The sequence below is a fragment of the Physeter macrocephalus genome, chromosome 9 (genome assembly GCF_002837175.3).
Source record: "Physeter macrocephalus isolate SW-GA chromosome 9, ASM283717v5, whole genome shotgun sequence".
Lineage (NCBI taxonomy): Eukaryota > Metazoa > Chordata > Mammalia > Artiodactyla > Physeteridae > Physeter > Physeter macrocephalus.
Genome location: NC_041222.1, coordinates 57,525,413 through 57,543,314, shown reverse-complemented (window position 1 = coordinate 57,543,314; position 17,902 = coordinate 57,525,413). Strand labels below are relative to the sequence as shown.

General features: G+C 40.2%; 1 protein-coding gene across 3 annotated transcripts in view; it reads left to right on the top strand.

The window, feature by feature from the left end:
* Nucleotides 1-17,902, top strand: part of TTC39B (tetratricopeptide repeat domain 39B) — a 137,764-nt gene that overhangs the window by 79,192 nt on the left and 40,670 nt on the right. For 2 of the 3 annotated variants that reach the window (XM_055087213.1, XM_007114712.4), the window contains exons 4-8: nt 905-1,015; nt 4,269-4,400; nt 5,378-5,454; nt 11,452-11,519; nt 14,482-14,546. In XM_055087213.1, coding sequence (XP_054943188.1) covers nt 905-1,015; nt 4,269-4,400; nt 5,378-5,454; nt 11,452-11,519; nt 14,482-14,546 — 453 coding nt within the window. The remainder of the gene's footprint in view (nt 1-904; nt 1,016-4,268; nt 4,401-5,377; nt 5,455-11,451; nt 11,520-14,481; nt 14,547-17,902) is intronic. The other variant, XM_024126748.3, reaches the window with a different exon arrangement.

Here is a 17,902-nt window from a genome sequence, read left to right as displayed (position 1 = left end):
TTTTGTGGTATGCGGGCCTTCCTCTGCTGTGGCCTCTCCCGTTGCAGAGCACAGGCTCCGGACGCGCAGGCCCAGCGGCCATGGCCCACGGGCCCAGTTGCTCCGCGGCACGTGGGATCCTCCCAGACCGGGGCGCGAACCCGGTTCCCCTGCATCGGCAGGCGGACACACAACCACTGCGCCACCAGGGAAGCCCTATTTTTAGTTTTTTAAGGAACCTCCATACCGTTCTCCATAGTGGCTGTATCAATTCACATTCCCACCAGCAGGGCAAGAAGGTTCCCTTTTCTCCACACCCTCTCCAGCATTTATTGTTTGTAGATTTTTTTGATGATTGGGCCTGTTGTCTCTTTTTTAACACGTGTCTATAGACAACAGTTATTTTGTATTGATATCAGTTACGTATAATTTACAGAGCTGTAAGATAGTTCCTGTGGAATCAAAAACAAATAACCTGGCAGGGTCTTCTTTAGATTTTAGACAATGCAGTTTTCCACTGACATACATTCTTACCCCTACATAATCAAACTAAAACAAAATAACCTCTGTTCCCACTCATGAATAGATGTAGTTCTTACACTTGTGGTCTTCGCAGTGATGGGGGGACTATCATTTACTAAGTGCCTGCTATGAGCATTATTTGTCAGTTTGTTCCACCTTCAAAACAGCCCCATGAAGTAGTTGGTGGTGTTCCCATTTTACAGATGAGAAAGTCAAGTTCCCAGAGGTTAGAGACACAGCTAGTAAGTGACAGAGTTAGAATTCCAGCCTGTCCTTCTGTCTCCAAAGCGTACACACGTGCACGTGCGCGCGCACACACACACACACACACACACACTCCCTGTGACAACTTGCTAAAAGTAAAAGCTGTAGAAATTCTGTGTATTTTTTTCTTGATCTTTAGGTCACTGTCAACCAAGGTGGATCTCAGGAGTGGCCTGGAAGAATGTGCAATGGCACTGAACTTATTTCTAAGTAACAAATTTACAGATGCCTTAGAATTGCTTCGACCATGGTAATGAACTTTATTTCTTTTAGATAAAATATATATTTTTGGATGCTTTTGATGATTCTGTCTCTGATGTCATTCTTGTCAGTTAATTTTTCTGCACTTCCTCCTGAATATTTATAAACTAATTTGGTTGAGACCCCTAAATGTTGATTAGTTTTAATATCCAGTTAAGAAATCTGTCTTTTCAACTTTAATTAGTAGAGCATTTCTGATTCTTTCTCCTATCTTAATTTCTATACTTGTTCAAATAGTGTCATCTTATTAGTTTCATAGAGCTTCATTTGGCTTTCTTCAGTGAAATATTTTTATGGATATTCCTCTGAAACTTAAATATCATTGAGAAAAGTTTCTTTTGAAATGGGCATGGGTGGACGTCCCTGGTGTGCAGTGGTTAAGAATCCACCTGCCAATGTAGGGGACATGGGTTTGATCCGTTGTCTGGGAAGATCCCACATGCCGCGGAGCAAATAAGCCTGTGAGCCACAACTACCGAGCCTGCGCTCTAGAGCCCGGGAGCCACAACTACTGAGTCCGTGCGCCTAGAGCCTGTGCTCTGCAACAGGAGAAGCCACTACAATGAGAGGCACGCACACCACAACAAAGAGTAGCCCCTGCTTACCACAACTAGAGAAAAGCCCGTGCCCAGCAACGAAGACCCAATGCAACCAAAAATAAATAAATAAGATAAAAAAAAAAAAAAAAGAAATGGGTGTGGGAAGAACTAAAATATGGTAATCTCAGATGCTAAAAAGAAATTTAAGATAATAAAAATTTTACTGGGACTCCCTATTTATGTGATAAATCACTTAGGCAGTTTCATTTCAATTAATAGTACCTGTTAATTCTGATGATGTGGCAGCAAAACCTATGCTTTGCCTTCTTACTAGGCCTCACTTTGACCCCAGCGTCCACCTGTACAGTGTGACTAGAGCTCGGCAGGAATAATCTTACCTTGTGCCTCCAAACACAGTGTCTTACTTGGACGAAGCTTAGACCTCAGATAATAATTTCAAGACAGTTACGTGGGCACAGAGTGGGACTCTCATTACTTTGAGGAGTCTGTAGGGTGAGCAGGGTGATATGACTCTGGTCATTGCCTTTGAATCTTAGAAATTAATGTGCATTGCCTTTGAATCTTAGAAATTAATGTGCCTACTGAGGCTGTGGTAATTCTCAGACTTAGAAGAGCTGCAATCAATTAGCATTTCAGAGGTTAAGAACAGATGATAAAATAGATGGTGAAGTCCCTGGCCTACAGAAATTGCCCAGGGCTGTCTCCACCCAATGCTTATCTCGCATCCTCTACCTCAGGGGTTCCCAACTCCCTGACGGGCAGCGGTCCATGGCGTGTTAGGAACTGGGCCGCACAGCAGGAGGTGAGTGGCGGGTGAGTGAGTGAAGCTTCATCTGTATTTACAGCCGCTCCCCATTGCTCGCATTACCACCTGAGCTCTGCTTCCTGTCATGTCAGTGAGGGCATTAGATTCTCATAGGAGCGCGAACCCTACTGTGAACCGCGCATGTGAGAGATCTAGGTTGCGTGCTCCTTATGAGAATCTAATGCCTGATGATCTGAGGTGGGGCTGAGGCGGTGCTGGGGAGCGGCTGCAAATACAGATTGTCATTAGCAGAGAGGTTTGACTGCACAGAGACCATAATAAATCAATGCGCTTGAATCATCCAGAACCCCCCCCCACCCCAACCCCTCTTGTTCGTGGAAAAATTGTCTTCCATGAAACTGGTCCCTGGTGCCAAAAAGGTTGGGGACCACTGCTCTACCTTGCCTGTACCTGCCTTTTTCCTTCTGTCCTTCTTAGTCCTTCAGACCTCTCTCTCTGTCTGTCTGTCTCTTCATCTTCTGTCTCTATAGCCCCCTGTCTTCCTCTCTCCCTCCCTCTCTTTCTCTGCCTGTTGTTCTCTCCTGTCTCTCCTCTCTCAATCTGCCTGCCTGTCTCCTCTGTTTTTTATTCAAAAAGTCTCCATTTTGTCTCCTCCACTGACACCCAGCTGGTCATAATATGGAATGAAAATAAATGACAGTCTTAACACTTAGTCAAGTTTTATATTCTCTGATCTTTATGCATGTTTCACTGTTAAACATATGTTTTTCCCACTTGAATACTTTTTTTTTCCCTTGGAGAAACTTTTGGTTTAAAATGTGGGGTTTATACAACATTGTAAATCAACTACCCTTCAATAAAAAAAATTTTTTTTTTTAATGTGAGGTTTAAAACCACAATTGCTGATTCACTTTGGGCTCCTCTTATTCCTTTTTTTTTCTTTCTTTCTTTTTTCTTTTTTTGAATAGCCAGTGCCCTCACTGTTTGGGACTAACTGCAAATTACCAAAGGATGTTTAGACTCTTTCTTGGGGGGAAAGTATACTGTGGCTTGTATTTGTTTTGCAGAGCAGCAAAAAAAGAAAAAAGGTATTTAAAAAATGTATTTGAATTAAAAATAAAACCATGCATTAATATTGTAGATCTTATAAATAACTAATTAACATAGCTTGAGAAGTTTTGAAGAAAGAGATGGTGAGGTTTTCATAGCCTGAGAGTCTGGGATGTGCCATCCATTCAGACTGAATGTCCTTAAGAATCGAATGGATAACTTGACAATTTGAATTATCCAGAACTTTAATCAGGATTCCCAGATAATGGGATTAGATTTGGTAAGAGATCTACCATGAATTTTTGTCTGGGCCCTTTGTGGCTGACCTAACTTATTGCAAAAATCTTGCCTTGCAAAAATCTTGCTTCCTCGTGGCCTCTGGCTGGGAGAAGGGAGGGGATGATTTTAAACAAGACTTACCTTTCAAAAAACATATCAGAATTTCTCTGTCACAAACTATATTTCCAGTGGCCTTTATTTTAGCACTTATTTCAGAGCAAAAGACGGTACACTGCTTCTTGTACAACTGGGAAAAATTGGGTTTGCTTTGAAACATTTTCTAGGAAATGAGTCAGCAGGCTGCCCCCTTGTGCTCAAACAGGGAACAGCATATGCCGCACTCTGCTTCAACCTGGAAAGTTTCGTGCTGCCTGCGTGGGCTTGAATTGGAAAGTCCTCCGAGTTTGAGTTCTTTAGGGCATGGCTTTCATAGTCCATATTATTTCAGTGATCATGGTGAAGGAGTAAAAGTCGTTACTGTGAAAGTCACGTCATGGATTTACTAGAATTTCTTGTGATTAGTTTCAGATGAGACCTGAATGCTTTTCAGTTGAATTGAAATGTAGTAATTTCCGTGTTCTCCCCAGGGCTAAGGAGAGCATGTACCATGCCTTGGGCTACAGTACCATTGTGGTGCTGCAGGCCGTCATGACCTTCGAGCAACAGGACATCCAAAATGGCATTTCTGCCATGAAGGACGCCTTACAAACCTGCCAAAAGTATGAGCTGAGTAATTAAATACTTGAGACATGCCTACAAACCTTTCTGCCTGTGTGACAAAATGGATGCACTTAGCCTGACTGAGAGCTCTGTTGGAAGTTGGCCATGGTTATAGAAAAGGACTTGAGCATCACAGGTTCCTGGCCTCATGTAGTTTTATGTACGGGAGATAAAAATATTTCCACTAAAGAATTATAGTGGGATGCTGGGATGGCGGAACACGTGGCATCTATATCTTCCACTTTCTCGTTGGTACTTGGAACTACCGAGAAGGGCTGAGGATTTCAGTGGGATTAGCAGCAAGCATCTCTCGGGGTCCCCCTGGTGGAGCGTTTAGGTACCACATGCCAAGCCAGGCCAAGCAAGGAGCATTCTTCTTTTATGTGGGAAATGCTGCAGAGTTAGAAGGGAGTCTTTTATTTGTGTAAATGGACATATTTAAACACTTTTGCTTGGTTTAAATGACATGGAATTTCAGTTTTATTTTAATCTTTGTGTGTATAGGAAGCTCCTAGCAAAAGCTGTTAACTAGCATTGGTGAATTTTAACATTGCTGAAACTATGTCCTCTTGTAATTATGTTTCCAGCCCCTCAAGGGAAGAGAGTTTCCAAACACTGCACTCTAACTCCATTCTTAACCCGTGGCGAGGTGACCCTTAACAACAGAAATACTGATTTTATCCATAGAGATCAGGGAAGGTGCATGACAGGGTTAGTATTGACTGTTATGTGTATGTTTGTCCATGCACTTGTTCAGTAAGCTTGGATTAAATGCCCACAGGATGCCAGTGCTGGGAGCTGGGTGTGCAGGGTTCAAAAGGGTCGTCTCTGCCCCAGAGATTTTAGGGTTTAGAGTTCTGTTTTGGTGACTCTTTGGTGTGATTGTGACTGAAATGAATGTCAAATGAAAATGAGCTTGATTATTGTTATTTTTTTCTTTCTACTTCCCATCTCCCCTTCTACTTATTCTCTGCAGATACAGGAAAAAAAGCACAGTCGTAGAATCTTTCTCAAGTCTTCTTTCTAGAGGATCATTGGAACAGCTGACTGAAGGTAAGAGGCATTTAAAAGGTTTTTTTCCTCTCTTTGAAAAACTAAAATGTGGTCATGCTCATAAAATTCAACACTTAAGTGTATAATATAAAGTAAATGGAATGTCTTTTTCTCTTCCCCATCATACTCACTCTCTAGAAGTAACCACTGTTAATAGTTGGTTTTCAAGCCTTGCAGACTTTTCTGTGTACATGTACAAATATATACAGAAGGTACACATAGGATTTTTGTAGTTTTTCATGTATTTTTCATTTTTTGCTAATGTAGAATCATGTGATACATGTTATGCTACAATGTAATTTTTGGCAATTGACTTTTTCCATGTCAAGACATATAAATTGTACTTCATTCTATTTAATAGCTATGTAGTATTCCTTAGGACAGGTGCCATCAGTTACTTACTTTGTCTCTATTGAAGGGCAGTTACATTGTTTTTTTCGCTATTACAAATAATGTCTTCATGCATTTTTGTAAGTATTTCATAGGATAGATTGCTAGAAGTGGAATTACTGGGACTATTTGAAAATAGAAAACATTTATAGATATTGACAATTTTTTCTCCAAAAAATTAGGTCAGTTTATATTCTTACCACCTATGTACAAAAGTTTCTATTTTTCCGCAAGCTATTAATTTTTTCCTCAAGGTCAAAGTAATTTTGATACCTTTAAAAAAATGATGATGTTTCACAGTATGGAAGATGTTTGGTTTGTGGACATTTAGGAATATTCAGGAATCCAGGAATGTCTGCAGCATTTGATCAGATGGCTGGGAGGAAATGACTCCTTTTGCTGTCAATTGCTTGATAGAGATTAGGGCAGAATTTCTATGATCAGCCCTGTTTTATTAGTGTTATTCTCTAGTCAGGATGGTTTATTAGAAAGGAGCATCCCAGTACACCTGTAGAAGAGAAAATAACATCTTTCAAATGAGGCCATTGTAGAGTAAAGCTTCTGCCGTCCAAGGAGCATTTGTGCCTGTGTTGTCATTGTCAAATTTGTTCTCTGGAAGAGGTAACACAAAATCGTTAAAGTAGCTGTAGCCGATTAAGGCAGAAGCAATTCTGGATACTGCTGTCTGTTATTCCTAGTGGTCAAGTGTGTGCCAGACACATTTCTGAGTGTGTTTCGTCATGAAGTTTTGTTTGCTTTGTTAGAAGAGTATTATCAACTTGTTACGGACATTGGAGAACTTGGGCTCAGTAGAGTGTTGATAACAGGAGAGGATTACAAGACTTGTTCCAAAAGGTATGATGCTGGCCCTGCAGCTGTCATACAGCAGAGTGGATTTCACTGGTCCCTCCATGCAGCTAGCTGAAGCCCATCATCTTTTTCTCCAGAAACTGACCTCCAAGGACCCTTAAGAGTTCATTTATCCCCTTGATTTCAGATGGACTATGTTTTCATATTTTTCATCTTAGGGCCATTTATGTAAATTGGCCCCAGGAGACCTAAAGTCCACTAAAGTAGGTCAGTGGGAAATTAAATGGGCCCCAAAGAAATTTGACTCATTTATATTCTTCTGTTTTCCTCTATATGGCTTCTCTCCAGTGGCCCATTTCCCCCTGCCTCCCTTTTTCTTTGCAATATAAAGCCTGGCATTTGAGATTCTTTTTTAACCTTAGTTTACAAAAGAATGGCATGGTATTATTGGTATAAATATGAATAATAATAATAACTTAAAACATAATAATGATAATGCCCCATTTTTTAAAGGCACTCTCTATGTGTGAGACACTGTCCTTGATGCTTTCCTTAGCACTGTCCAATCTAACCTGTGTAACCTCCTTTCTATAGACTAGAAAGTGATGTTCAGAGAGATTAGACAAATGGTCCAAGATTACCTGCTTAGCAGAGCAGAGTTCAAACCTGATCTGCCTTTCACTAAGCCACATACCCCACACCTTCTCCTGTAGTTGGGTAGAAAAGGGCACGAAATGTGTCACATACGGATGAAGGAAATGTTGAATTATTTCTATGTTAGACATCTTGAAAATAGATGGTACTGTTCTTATCTTTTTATTCTGTCTTTGGGCATGGCATATTTAGAAGTATTGAAAAATAAACAGCAATGAGATACCCCTACACACCTATGAGAGTGTCCAAAATCAGAACACTGACAACACCAAATGTTGGTGAGGATTTGGAGGAACAGGAATTCTCATTCATGGCTGGTGGGAATGCAAATGGTACAGCCACTTTGGAAGATAGTATGGTAGTTTCTTACAAAACTGGGAGCTGAAAACTTGTGTTAACCCCAAAATCTGCAAATGAATGTTTATGGCAGCTTTATTCAGAACTTGTCCTTCAATAGGTGGATGGATAAATAATGAAGTGTGTTACATCCAGACAGTGGAATATTATTCAGTGCTAAAAAGAAATGAGCTGTCAAGCCATGAAAAGACGTGTAGGAGCCTTACATGCATATTCCTAAGTGAAAGACACCAATCTGAAAAGGCAACCTGCTGTATGATTCCAAGCATATAAGATTCTGGAAAAGGCAAAACTATGGAGACAGTAAAAGATCAATGGTCGCCAGGGGATGAATAGGTGGAGCACTGAGAATTTTTAGGGCAGTGAAAAATACTGATACCATAATGGTAGCTACATGTCATTATACATTTGTCCAAACCTATAGAATGTGCAACACCAAGAGTGAACGCTAATGTAAACTGCGGACTTTGGGTAATTACGATGTGTCAGTGGAGGTTTGTCACTTGTAACAGATGTACCACTTTGGAGGGCATGTTGATAATGGGAGAGGTTATGTGTGTTTGGGGGGAAATGGATATATGGGAAATCTCTGTACCTTCCCCTCAATTTTTCTGTGAACCTAAAACTGCTCTTAAAAAATACGGTCTTAATTAAAAAATTATGAAAATAAATCAGGCTGTGACTTTAACCTATTCTGAAATAAGGTTTATTTAGACTTTTATGTCTGAAGGCATGCTTAGCTGACACTTCAGTGCATAATGAAGATACTTCCTTCAGTGAACTGAGGAATTTATAATTAAAAGATGTTCTGGTAGGTACCTATTTGTAACTGCCAAATGTCTAATTTTGAGAGCTAAGGACTGCCCAGTATAAATCAATCAGAGTGAAGAAATAAGACTTTTATAAATTAAACTGCATTTATTCCTAATGAGTTTGGCTGTTGCTGCAACCCAAACAGACTTTGTGTTCAAGGGAGCATGTCAAAACATTGTGGATTTAGGGTGCACTTTGTTTTTCCTCTTGGTAATTTCCATTTCCATCCTTGAATGGCTGGTTTTCTACAGGAGTGAGGATATTTAATTAAACTTTTTGTGGGTTTAACATGGGACACGCCCATTCTTCCTTCCTCATGGCTGGCATATTGCCCTAAATGGCTTTCAAATTGCCTACCCGGTTCCCCTGCATCGGCAGGCGGACGCGCAACCACTGCACCACCAGGGAAGCCCCAAATTGCCTTTAAAAACAGACGTTTATATACGGTGCTTAGGATGTGCAAGGAATTTAATATGAAGATTCCTTACACGCAGAATACAGAGTTCAAACTTCTTTCCCTTTTATCTCTGCCTGCTTGTTACGTCGTTTGTGCTGCTCTTTTTTTTTTTGCGGTACGCGGGCCTCTCACTGCTGTGACCTCTCCAGTTGTGGAGCACAGGCTCCAGACGCGCAGGCTCAGCAGCCATGGCTCACGGGCCCAGCCGCTCCGCAGCATGTAGGATCTTCCCGGACCAGGGCACGAACCCGTGTTCCTTGCATCGGCAGGCGGACCCTCAACCACTGCGCCACCAGGGGTGCCCTGTGCTGCCCTTTGACTTGTCCATCTTTAGTTTATCTCTGATCCATCTGCCTAATGCTCAGATCTCTGCAAGGACTCACCATTGTCTACCAAATGAAGCCCAGACTCTGATATTCAAGGTCGTCCATAATTCAGCCCCGACTTACGTTTCCAGGCTCATTGCCCACTCCTCCCTGTACACACCTCGTGCTTCAGCCGAAGGTGCACCGCTGGGCTCGCCAAGCAGGGCTCCGTGCTCCTTGCCTTTGCTCGTGTTGTTTCTTTCCCAGCAGCCACTTCACCACCTCCTTGGCACATGCCCCAAGCCAGCCATCTGGGTTACTGAGCAGGCTTTCAAAGGGAATAATTACTAACAATTCCCACTTTGTTACAAGTTTCCCTGGAAAGAGGATATTCAAGTGAGTCTGTAAAAATAAAAGTTACCAGTTTTTCTCCCACTGCACACACGGAGAAAATTCAGGGGCACACTTTGAGGTGAGGTGTTCCGAAGGACTGAGACTCTGGCTGCTGATGCTGCCAGACTGCGCAGAGGCCACAGCTCCCCAACTTTGGCCTGTTGTGCGTCTGGCCCCACCTTATGCATGCTGTTGGAAGATCTTAGTTGCATTGTTGCTTCTTTGTAAATCAGCCTTTGGAATATGAGCGTGGCAGGAAGGTGAACCTGTTTGTGAGAACTAGTAGTGTGTGTGTGTGTGTGTGTGTGTGTGTGTGTGTGTGTGTGTGTGTAGTCGGGAGGGGTCCTGTGTGTGTAAGTGAAAGAAATAAAGCACTAGTTCTTATCCAGTTAGATTCAACAATGTTCCCATTAACAGAGAGATACCCCGTTTTTCAGTTACTTTCATCACATAAAGATGTTCTACTTTCTGGGGCTTCCCTGGTGTCGCAGTGGTTGAGAGTCCGCCTGCCGATGCAGGGGACACGGGTTCGTGCCCCGGTCTGGGAAGATCCCACATGCCGCGGAGCGGCTGGGCCGGTGAGCCATGGCCGCTGAGCCTGCGCGTCCGGAGCCTGTGCTCCGCAAAGGGAGAGGCCACAACAGTGAGAGGCCCGCGTAACGCAAAAAAAAAAAAAAAAAAAAAAAAAAAAAGATGTTCTACTTCCTGAACTTTTGGCAAAAAGCATGACATGGACCAAGGGCAGTAATCTTAGTGAAAGTAGCTGATGCATATCGAGGGCTTACTCTGCCCAGTGAGCTTCACAGGCAGCACCTGGCTGAATTCTTCAGCTCTGAAGTAGAGATGTCATTAGCTGGACTTCAGGAACATGGAAACCAGCAGAGAGAGGGAGGGTAGCTTGCTCGAGGTTCTACAACTAGTACGTGGCAGGGCCTTCCCTGTCACCTAGGCCGTGAAATACCCCAAAGCTCATTTACTTAAATAACACACCAGTTTGCATCCCATGGGTAAAACGGGAATCTGCTGATGTTGTTTATGCAAAAAAAAAAAAGGAAAATGCAGAGATTTCTCCCTCCCCAATCTCTGCAGGTATCATGGACTGTTTAGGAAGATAGGCCACGTGTTTTGGGGCACTCCACGTGTCCCAGGGATATATACGTAGTTTTTTGTAGCCCTTTTGTGAGTGCCTTGTTCCTGCACTAGATATCTCAGTGATCCAAATGGCCCCAAACTGTGCTAGTGTGAACTTTTTTACATCAAGTCATCCCTGAATGAGGAGTCATGAGTTGGGCATGCAGGCCAGTTCTTTTTCCTAGAACCCTAGGGAATTACTGCTTTCTCTTCAAGTTAATAGCATGCCTAACCATTGTCATGACTATCATGGCTTCATGTTTTATAAGCTAGAATTAGTATATTTAAGTCAGATTTCCAATCTATAACTGTGTTAAACTTGCCTGTTCCCGTTAATTTAAAAGATAAATGGTTTCCTTTTTTCCAAGAAGTGCTTTTACATTTTGGTTTTTACATTTTGGTGAGCTGAGTTTGGGTCTTTGTTTGACACCAAGGGCCTGACTCTTGGCAGGTATATGTGAATGGAGCCAAAGATAACTTCCCCGAAGCATTTCATGCATTCTGGAAAATTCTTGCTGAGGGCCTGAGAACTGAGGTCATCATTCCACTTTTATGGAAGCACCAAAGCAACCTAGGTTTTTATTGTCTCCCTTGGGCTTATTTATCTACCCGTCTTTTCTGAACATCTCAGAGCAATTACTGTGGATATGGGATTTTCCTTAATATATTTTTATTTGTTTTTAATAGAGGAAATGCATGCCGAAATCTGTTATGCCGAGTGCCTCCTACAGAAAGCAGCCCTCACGTTTGTGCAGGTAATGAACATTTGGCTTAGAATCAGCATCGCCCGGGAAGCCTGCCAAGTACGACATAGAAGAAATGTGGCTCATTCTATGTCAGTGCTTCAGTTCTTTTGACTTAGAGTTGTAGTGAAAGATATTTGTTATTACTGATAAACTTTGGCTGAAAGAAGACCCTGGGTCTTTTTTTTTTTCCTACTCAAATGCACTTAAAATTCTGTTTCGAACTTCGCTTTATTGGGAACCACTGCCTTTTGAAGAAGCTGTTTTGCAACTACCTCACCTAATTTCAGGATGCTGCTCTGTATGAGAACTGTGAGGTTATCCCTCTTTGTGCTTGCTAATGGTGGAGGGCTGCACACAGGAGTGACTGGCTGGAGGAGGCTTCAGCATCCTTGGCTGTTCCCTTCTTGCATCAGATGCTTCAGCAAAGCTTAGTTATGCATGCATTGAGAGCCAAACTTCCCATATATACCTCAGATTTTATTTCCCTGCTCTTTGTATTCTCATTCCCCTTTCTTTTATTTCTTATTTTGGAAGAGCAGTTAAAAAAAGTCACTAAGCAAAACAATGACTCCTTTTCTCATGGGGCATTTAAATTTCACCTCTAGGAATTGTTACCACCAGTACCTTGCCTGTCATTGTAGCTTCCAGTTCTTCTAAAAAATATGGATTTTAACATTGTGGCCACACAGGTGGCGGTGATGGATACAAGTGGGGTAGAAGTGGGGTGGAGATTGTAAGGGGGCAGAAATTCAACTGTAAGATGGAAAATCTTCCTCAATCTCAATGATTTACATTAAATTGAGAGTTGCTTTTCTCTTTTTCTGGAGGGTGACCTCTTAGGTTGGATTCTGGTTAAGTAAAATTAAGTCAGTCTGGTGTAGGGCCCTGTTTCCTAAAACCCCACATATTATGAAGGCTGGTTGAAAACAACAGTCTTACTGCCTCAGTAAACATAAGGCTAGTCATGGAGGCCCCCAGTTTTTTCTGATGTGTTTTTCAAATGATAATTTGATAATAAAATCATTGATTTGAAAGTTTTTTGGCTTTTGTTTTTTATGTCTGGGGGGCTTGTAGTTCAACATCTGGGAGATATCCATGGCTCCCCTCTTCCTCCTGCCTCTGTATCCAGCCAGGCTTGTGGTCGTGCTGCTTTTACCTTTTGAAGGTTTATCAGCTCTGTCTCTTCCTCTTTATTCTGACTATAATTGTTCTAGTGGGGGGCTTGTCAGCTCTTCCCTAGACTGCATGGCAACCCAGGGACCTTCGGTCTGTAGTTTCTCTTCCCTCCAGCTCACTCTCCATTGTGCAATTGTGCACCCTCTCAAAGATGAGAATTTCACCTGGTCATGTCTCTGCTTCAGCATTTAGTAGCCCTCATTGACTATGGCAGTGGTTCTGTATCAGAATATCACAAATGGGGAAGGCTTTTTCTAACCAAACTGGTATCTCCCCCCCAGTTCCCTACTCCCCTCTTACCAATGTTCTCAACTGCTACTGGCAGGTATGTTGCATACTTGAGTGGCACAGGTACAACACAGGTAGCTTTCTTATTCCTTAGTCATTCCCTTTTTTTGCAGTAGGTTTCTGCAGCAGTGCTGAGTTATTTAAGCACAGATGGCCAAGCCAAGCACACCAGGATCTTTAATGCTTCCCTGAGCGTTTTTTTTTTTTTTTTTTTTTTTTTGCTTGCAGAGTTCATACCTACCTTGCCTTCCTTCCTTCAGCTGGTTACTTCCCAATCTTTTTTTTTTGCGTGTGTATGTGTGTGCTTTAAGCATTGATGCTTCCAGGAGGCTTTTGTGGACCTCTTCACATCCCCGCCCACCTTTGTGCTGTCATGACATCCCCCACATGTCTCCATCCATGCATGTCTCCATCCCTTAGCGAGTTGTGTTGCTTTTGTCTGATTTTGTGTTTGAGTGCCTGCTGTAAAATAGGCATTCAGCAAATGTTTGGTGAATCCTGAAATGAAATATTCTTATTTGAGGCAGATTTTAATCCAATTTAAGAAATTCTTTCCTGGCCAGTATTGGAACTTGTGTAACCATAAGATTCCTTAAAATCAGAAAATAAACATTTAAATTGCATAGTGAATTTTACATTTATTGATTCTTTTAATAATTTAAATATTAAGTATTTAAGTAATTGATGACATTAACAAACTAAAATTCGTTCTTCTTTTGTTTCGGAAGGATGCTCAAGTGCACAGGAAATCAATACCAGAGCATCTTTCTGATATTAACGGACTAGAAAAGCATGGGACTATCTCCATTAGCACCTTTTATTAGAGTAACATCTTTCAAGCAGTTATTTGATATGCTTTAATAAGAGACTCTTGGAATCCTAGAATGCTCACCCTAAAAAGGTCATTCATTTAGGCCAGCTGCCCCAGTTTTATGGTTGATGATCATCAGGCAAAGAGAAGTGATCTTTTTCCCCCTAAACAGTATTTCATATTAGTGACAACAAATTTAGAATCCAAATCAGTTATTTGTTGTCTGGAAATGTATATGAATGAAATTCACAATGTTAAATAGACTGCCTGCTAAAGTACCCCCTAAAGAAGAACCATAATCCCATTACTTGGAGTAAGACAGACAGGAAAGTCCTTGGAGCATATCCTTAAAGTCAGCCATTTTGAATTCCATTGAACCCAGAAGAAAGTTGCTCAGTAGTTGATGATGTTTATTGAAGTACGTTTGGACTAACCTTTATGGCCCCAAATTGATGAGGATTACTTCCTTACTTCCTTAAAGTAATGCAAGGATTTAAGAAATGTTTCCTTTTTGTTGTCCTCTAACTTGGAAGAAAAATGACAAAAAAGCATTTCAGATGTAAAGCAAGAAGAATGTTTTAATTTAAAAATAATATCCTCAAAAGGTAGTGTTTTGTTCTAATCACGCAGCTACACAGCTGTGGGGACAGTTTAAGAATCTTTTGCTAAATGATCTAATTATTTAATTGTTTTCAGGATGAAAATATGATCAACTTCATCAAAGGTGGACTCAAAATTAGAACAAGTTACCAAATATATAAGTAAGTTAAAAATTAAGATTTATAAAAAATATTTTAACAAGGTTTGTACCTTTTTGACCACGTTCTTGTGGTTTCTAAGTGATTCTTGTACTGTGTACCATTTTGTACTTCAAAGTTCTCAGTCAGTATGACTATGTTTTTTTAAATTTGGTGTTGGTAAAAATGCACTTTATTTTTGGCTTACTGAGGTGTATTCAATGCCATAGGACAACACAATTTAAGTTTAAATGCAGTTTTGAAAGAAAAATAGCTGTAAAGAAAAGTACTTACATAATTTCTGATTAGATAATCTTAGTTTCTCTCTCCTAAAAACAGTTTATAAATTTAAAATGACGGGTATGTACAGGTATGTCTTTGGTCCAGACTCTAGAAGATCACTGCTCCAATGAAGTTCTGCAGTGATTCAGATGTTCAATTAAAGTGGACCATAGTGTCATTCATGTCTTCTATATCCTTACTGATTTTTATCTAGTTGTCCTTTCCTTTACTCACAGAGTTAAAAATCTTCAGCTTTGATTCTGGAGTCATCCATTTCTCCCTTTAGTTCTGTCAGTATTTGCTTTGTATATTAAGAACCTCTGTTATTGGGCTTATATATATTTTAATTGTTTTATCTTCCAATGAATTAATCTTTCATCATTATAAAATGTTCCTACGTAACTCCTTATAATATTCCTTGTCTTGAAATCTGTTTTGTCTGATATTAATAAAGCTACTTATGCTTTTTTATAATTAGTATTTGCATGGCATATATTCTTTTACTTTAAACTTATCTTTGTTTTTATATTTAATTTGCATTTTTTGTAAACATGCTTAATTGGGTCTTGCTTTTTTATTCAGTGTGACAGTGAATATGTTTGCACTTGTAACATTTTGCTTTTTTCCTTTGCCTTATTTGTCCCCCCCCTTATTTTTCGGCCTTCTTTTGCTTTAATTAAAAAAAAATATGTATATGTATTCCAGTGGAATCCCTCCATTGTTTTCTTAGCTATAGCCCTCTTTAATTTTTTAAAATGTTTGCTCTAGTGATTATAATAGCCTTCTTAACTTATCATAGTCATCTTAGAGTTAATATTGTGCACAAATATAAGAACTTTGCAAAAGTATAGTTTCATTTACCACCTGTTGTCTTGTATATTATTCTTACAATAGTACACATATGTATATTATACACCCCACAGAGCGGTACCCACCTTTTGCTTTAAACAATTTTATGTCATGGTCTTCACTATTAACCCATATATTTACCATTTTTGGTGTTCTTCACTCATTCCTGTCTAATTTCAGACTGAAGCATTTCTTTTAAATTTCTTACAGTGTGTGTCTACTTTCAGCAATTCTCACTGTTTCATTTACCTGAAAACATCTTTATTTTTGAAGGCTGTTTTTGCTCAGTATAGTATTCTCGAGTTACAAGGTTTTCTTTTTCTTTTCTTCTTTTACCCCTTTAAAACTGTCAATCCATTGTATTATAACCTCTTTTGTTTCTGATCATAAGTCAGCTGTTATTTTAATTATTGTTCCCTTGTCTGTAATTTGTCATTTCTTCTGGCTGCTTTGAAGACTTGTATTTTTGATTCTTAGCACATTGACTGATGTGCTTAAGTATGGCTTTGAGAAATGTGTAGCTATTATTTCTTCAAGTATTTTTTTCTGCTCCATTCTCACTTTTCTCCTTCTGAGACCCCAATTACATGTTAGTCACCTGATTTTGTTCAATAGGTCACTGAGCTGCTGTTCATTTAAAAAAAGTGTTTTCTTCAGATTAGACATTATCTCAACATCTGGGCTGTCTTGGGGTCAGTTTCTATTGCCTGCTTTTTCTCTTGACTATATGTCATGTTTTTCTGTTCTCAAGTCAATAATTTTTTGATTGTACACTAGATAGTGATACATTGTAGAGACTGTAGGTTCTGTTATCTTTCTCAGAATAGTGCTGATTCTTGCTCTGGGAAGCATTTGACTTGACTAGACTTAGAGCCCATACTCTTACTCTTTGGTAGTGGGCAGCATCTGAAATCTTGGTTCCATTACTTCTTCTGTCTTGTCTATGCTTTTCTTTGGAGTTTCCCCAGTGCTCACATAGTTCATGAATCAGCCAAGAATTTGAGTGGAGTTCTAACACTGATTTTAGTGTTTCCCTCCTATGTGGTTCTCTCCTATCTGAAAATTCCCCCATTACCTTATAGGTACTCTGGAAGATTTGAAATCTGTGCTCCTTTTGAAGCCAATAAGACTGTGGCTTTCTTTGTAAGTTCTAGGCACCCCTGCACCAAGTGTACTGGGGAGTACTTCCAGGTGACTAGCCATATAAACTTAAGGTCCCTTCAAGAGTTGTTCTCTTTTTTCAAATTTCAACCCTTCTCCAGTTTCCCATTACTTTATTTTCAGTTTCCAGTGCCTGCCAATATATTTTAAATATGTATTTTGCATTTTGTCCAGAGTTTATAATTGTTATCTGTGGGAGGGTTAATCTAATATAAGCCACCCTGCCATTACTAGAAGCAGAACGGAGATTTAGTATTTTAAGAGATGCTTTTACCCAAAATGATTTCTTAAAATTATATTCCATTCAAAATCCTGGAAGGGAGAGGATTTTGGGAAACTGATATATTGTTTTTACTTTTCCTCTTGAAATATTTTTTAGAAGATACAGAAGAATGTTAAAGAGTTGATTGCTTTTTCAGTCATCAAAACTTAAAAACCAAAGGAATTAAAATAGTCTTGTAATGGCACAGAAATATATATCAGTGGAATGGAACATAGGGCTTGGAAACTCGTGTGTGTGTGTGTGTGTGTGTGTGTGTGTGTGTGCGCGCGCACGTGCGTACATGTGTATGCATGTGTGCGTGCACGTTGTGCATGCACTTCGTGTACACACACATACCTTTACCAGGGAATTCAAAGCATACTAAAAACCTATATATACATAAATCTCTTTAAAATCAGTGGGAAAATATGGGTACTTTAATAAATGGTTTTGGGAAAATTGGCTCTTCGTTTTGGAAAAAAGACCGTGTAAAAGACACATTCCGGAGAGAAACAGTCAGCTCTACCCACCACCAGTCCCTCCCATCAGGAAACTTGCACAAGCCTCTTAGATAGCCTCATCCACCAGAGGGCAGACAGCAGAAGCAAGAAGAACTACAATCCAGCAGCCTGTGGAACAAAAACTACATTCACAGAAAGATAGACAAGATGAAAAGGCAGAGGGCTATGTACCAGATGAGGGAACAAGATAAAACCCCAGAAAAACAACTAAATGAAGTGGAGATAGGCAACCTTCCAGAAAAAGAATTCAGAATAATGATAGTGAAGATGATCCAGGACCTCAGAAAAAGAATGGAGGCAAAGAT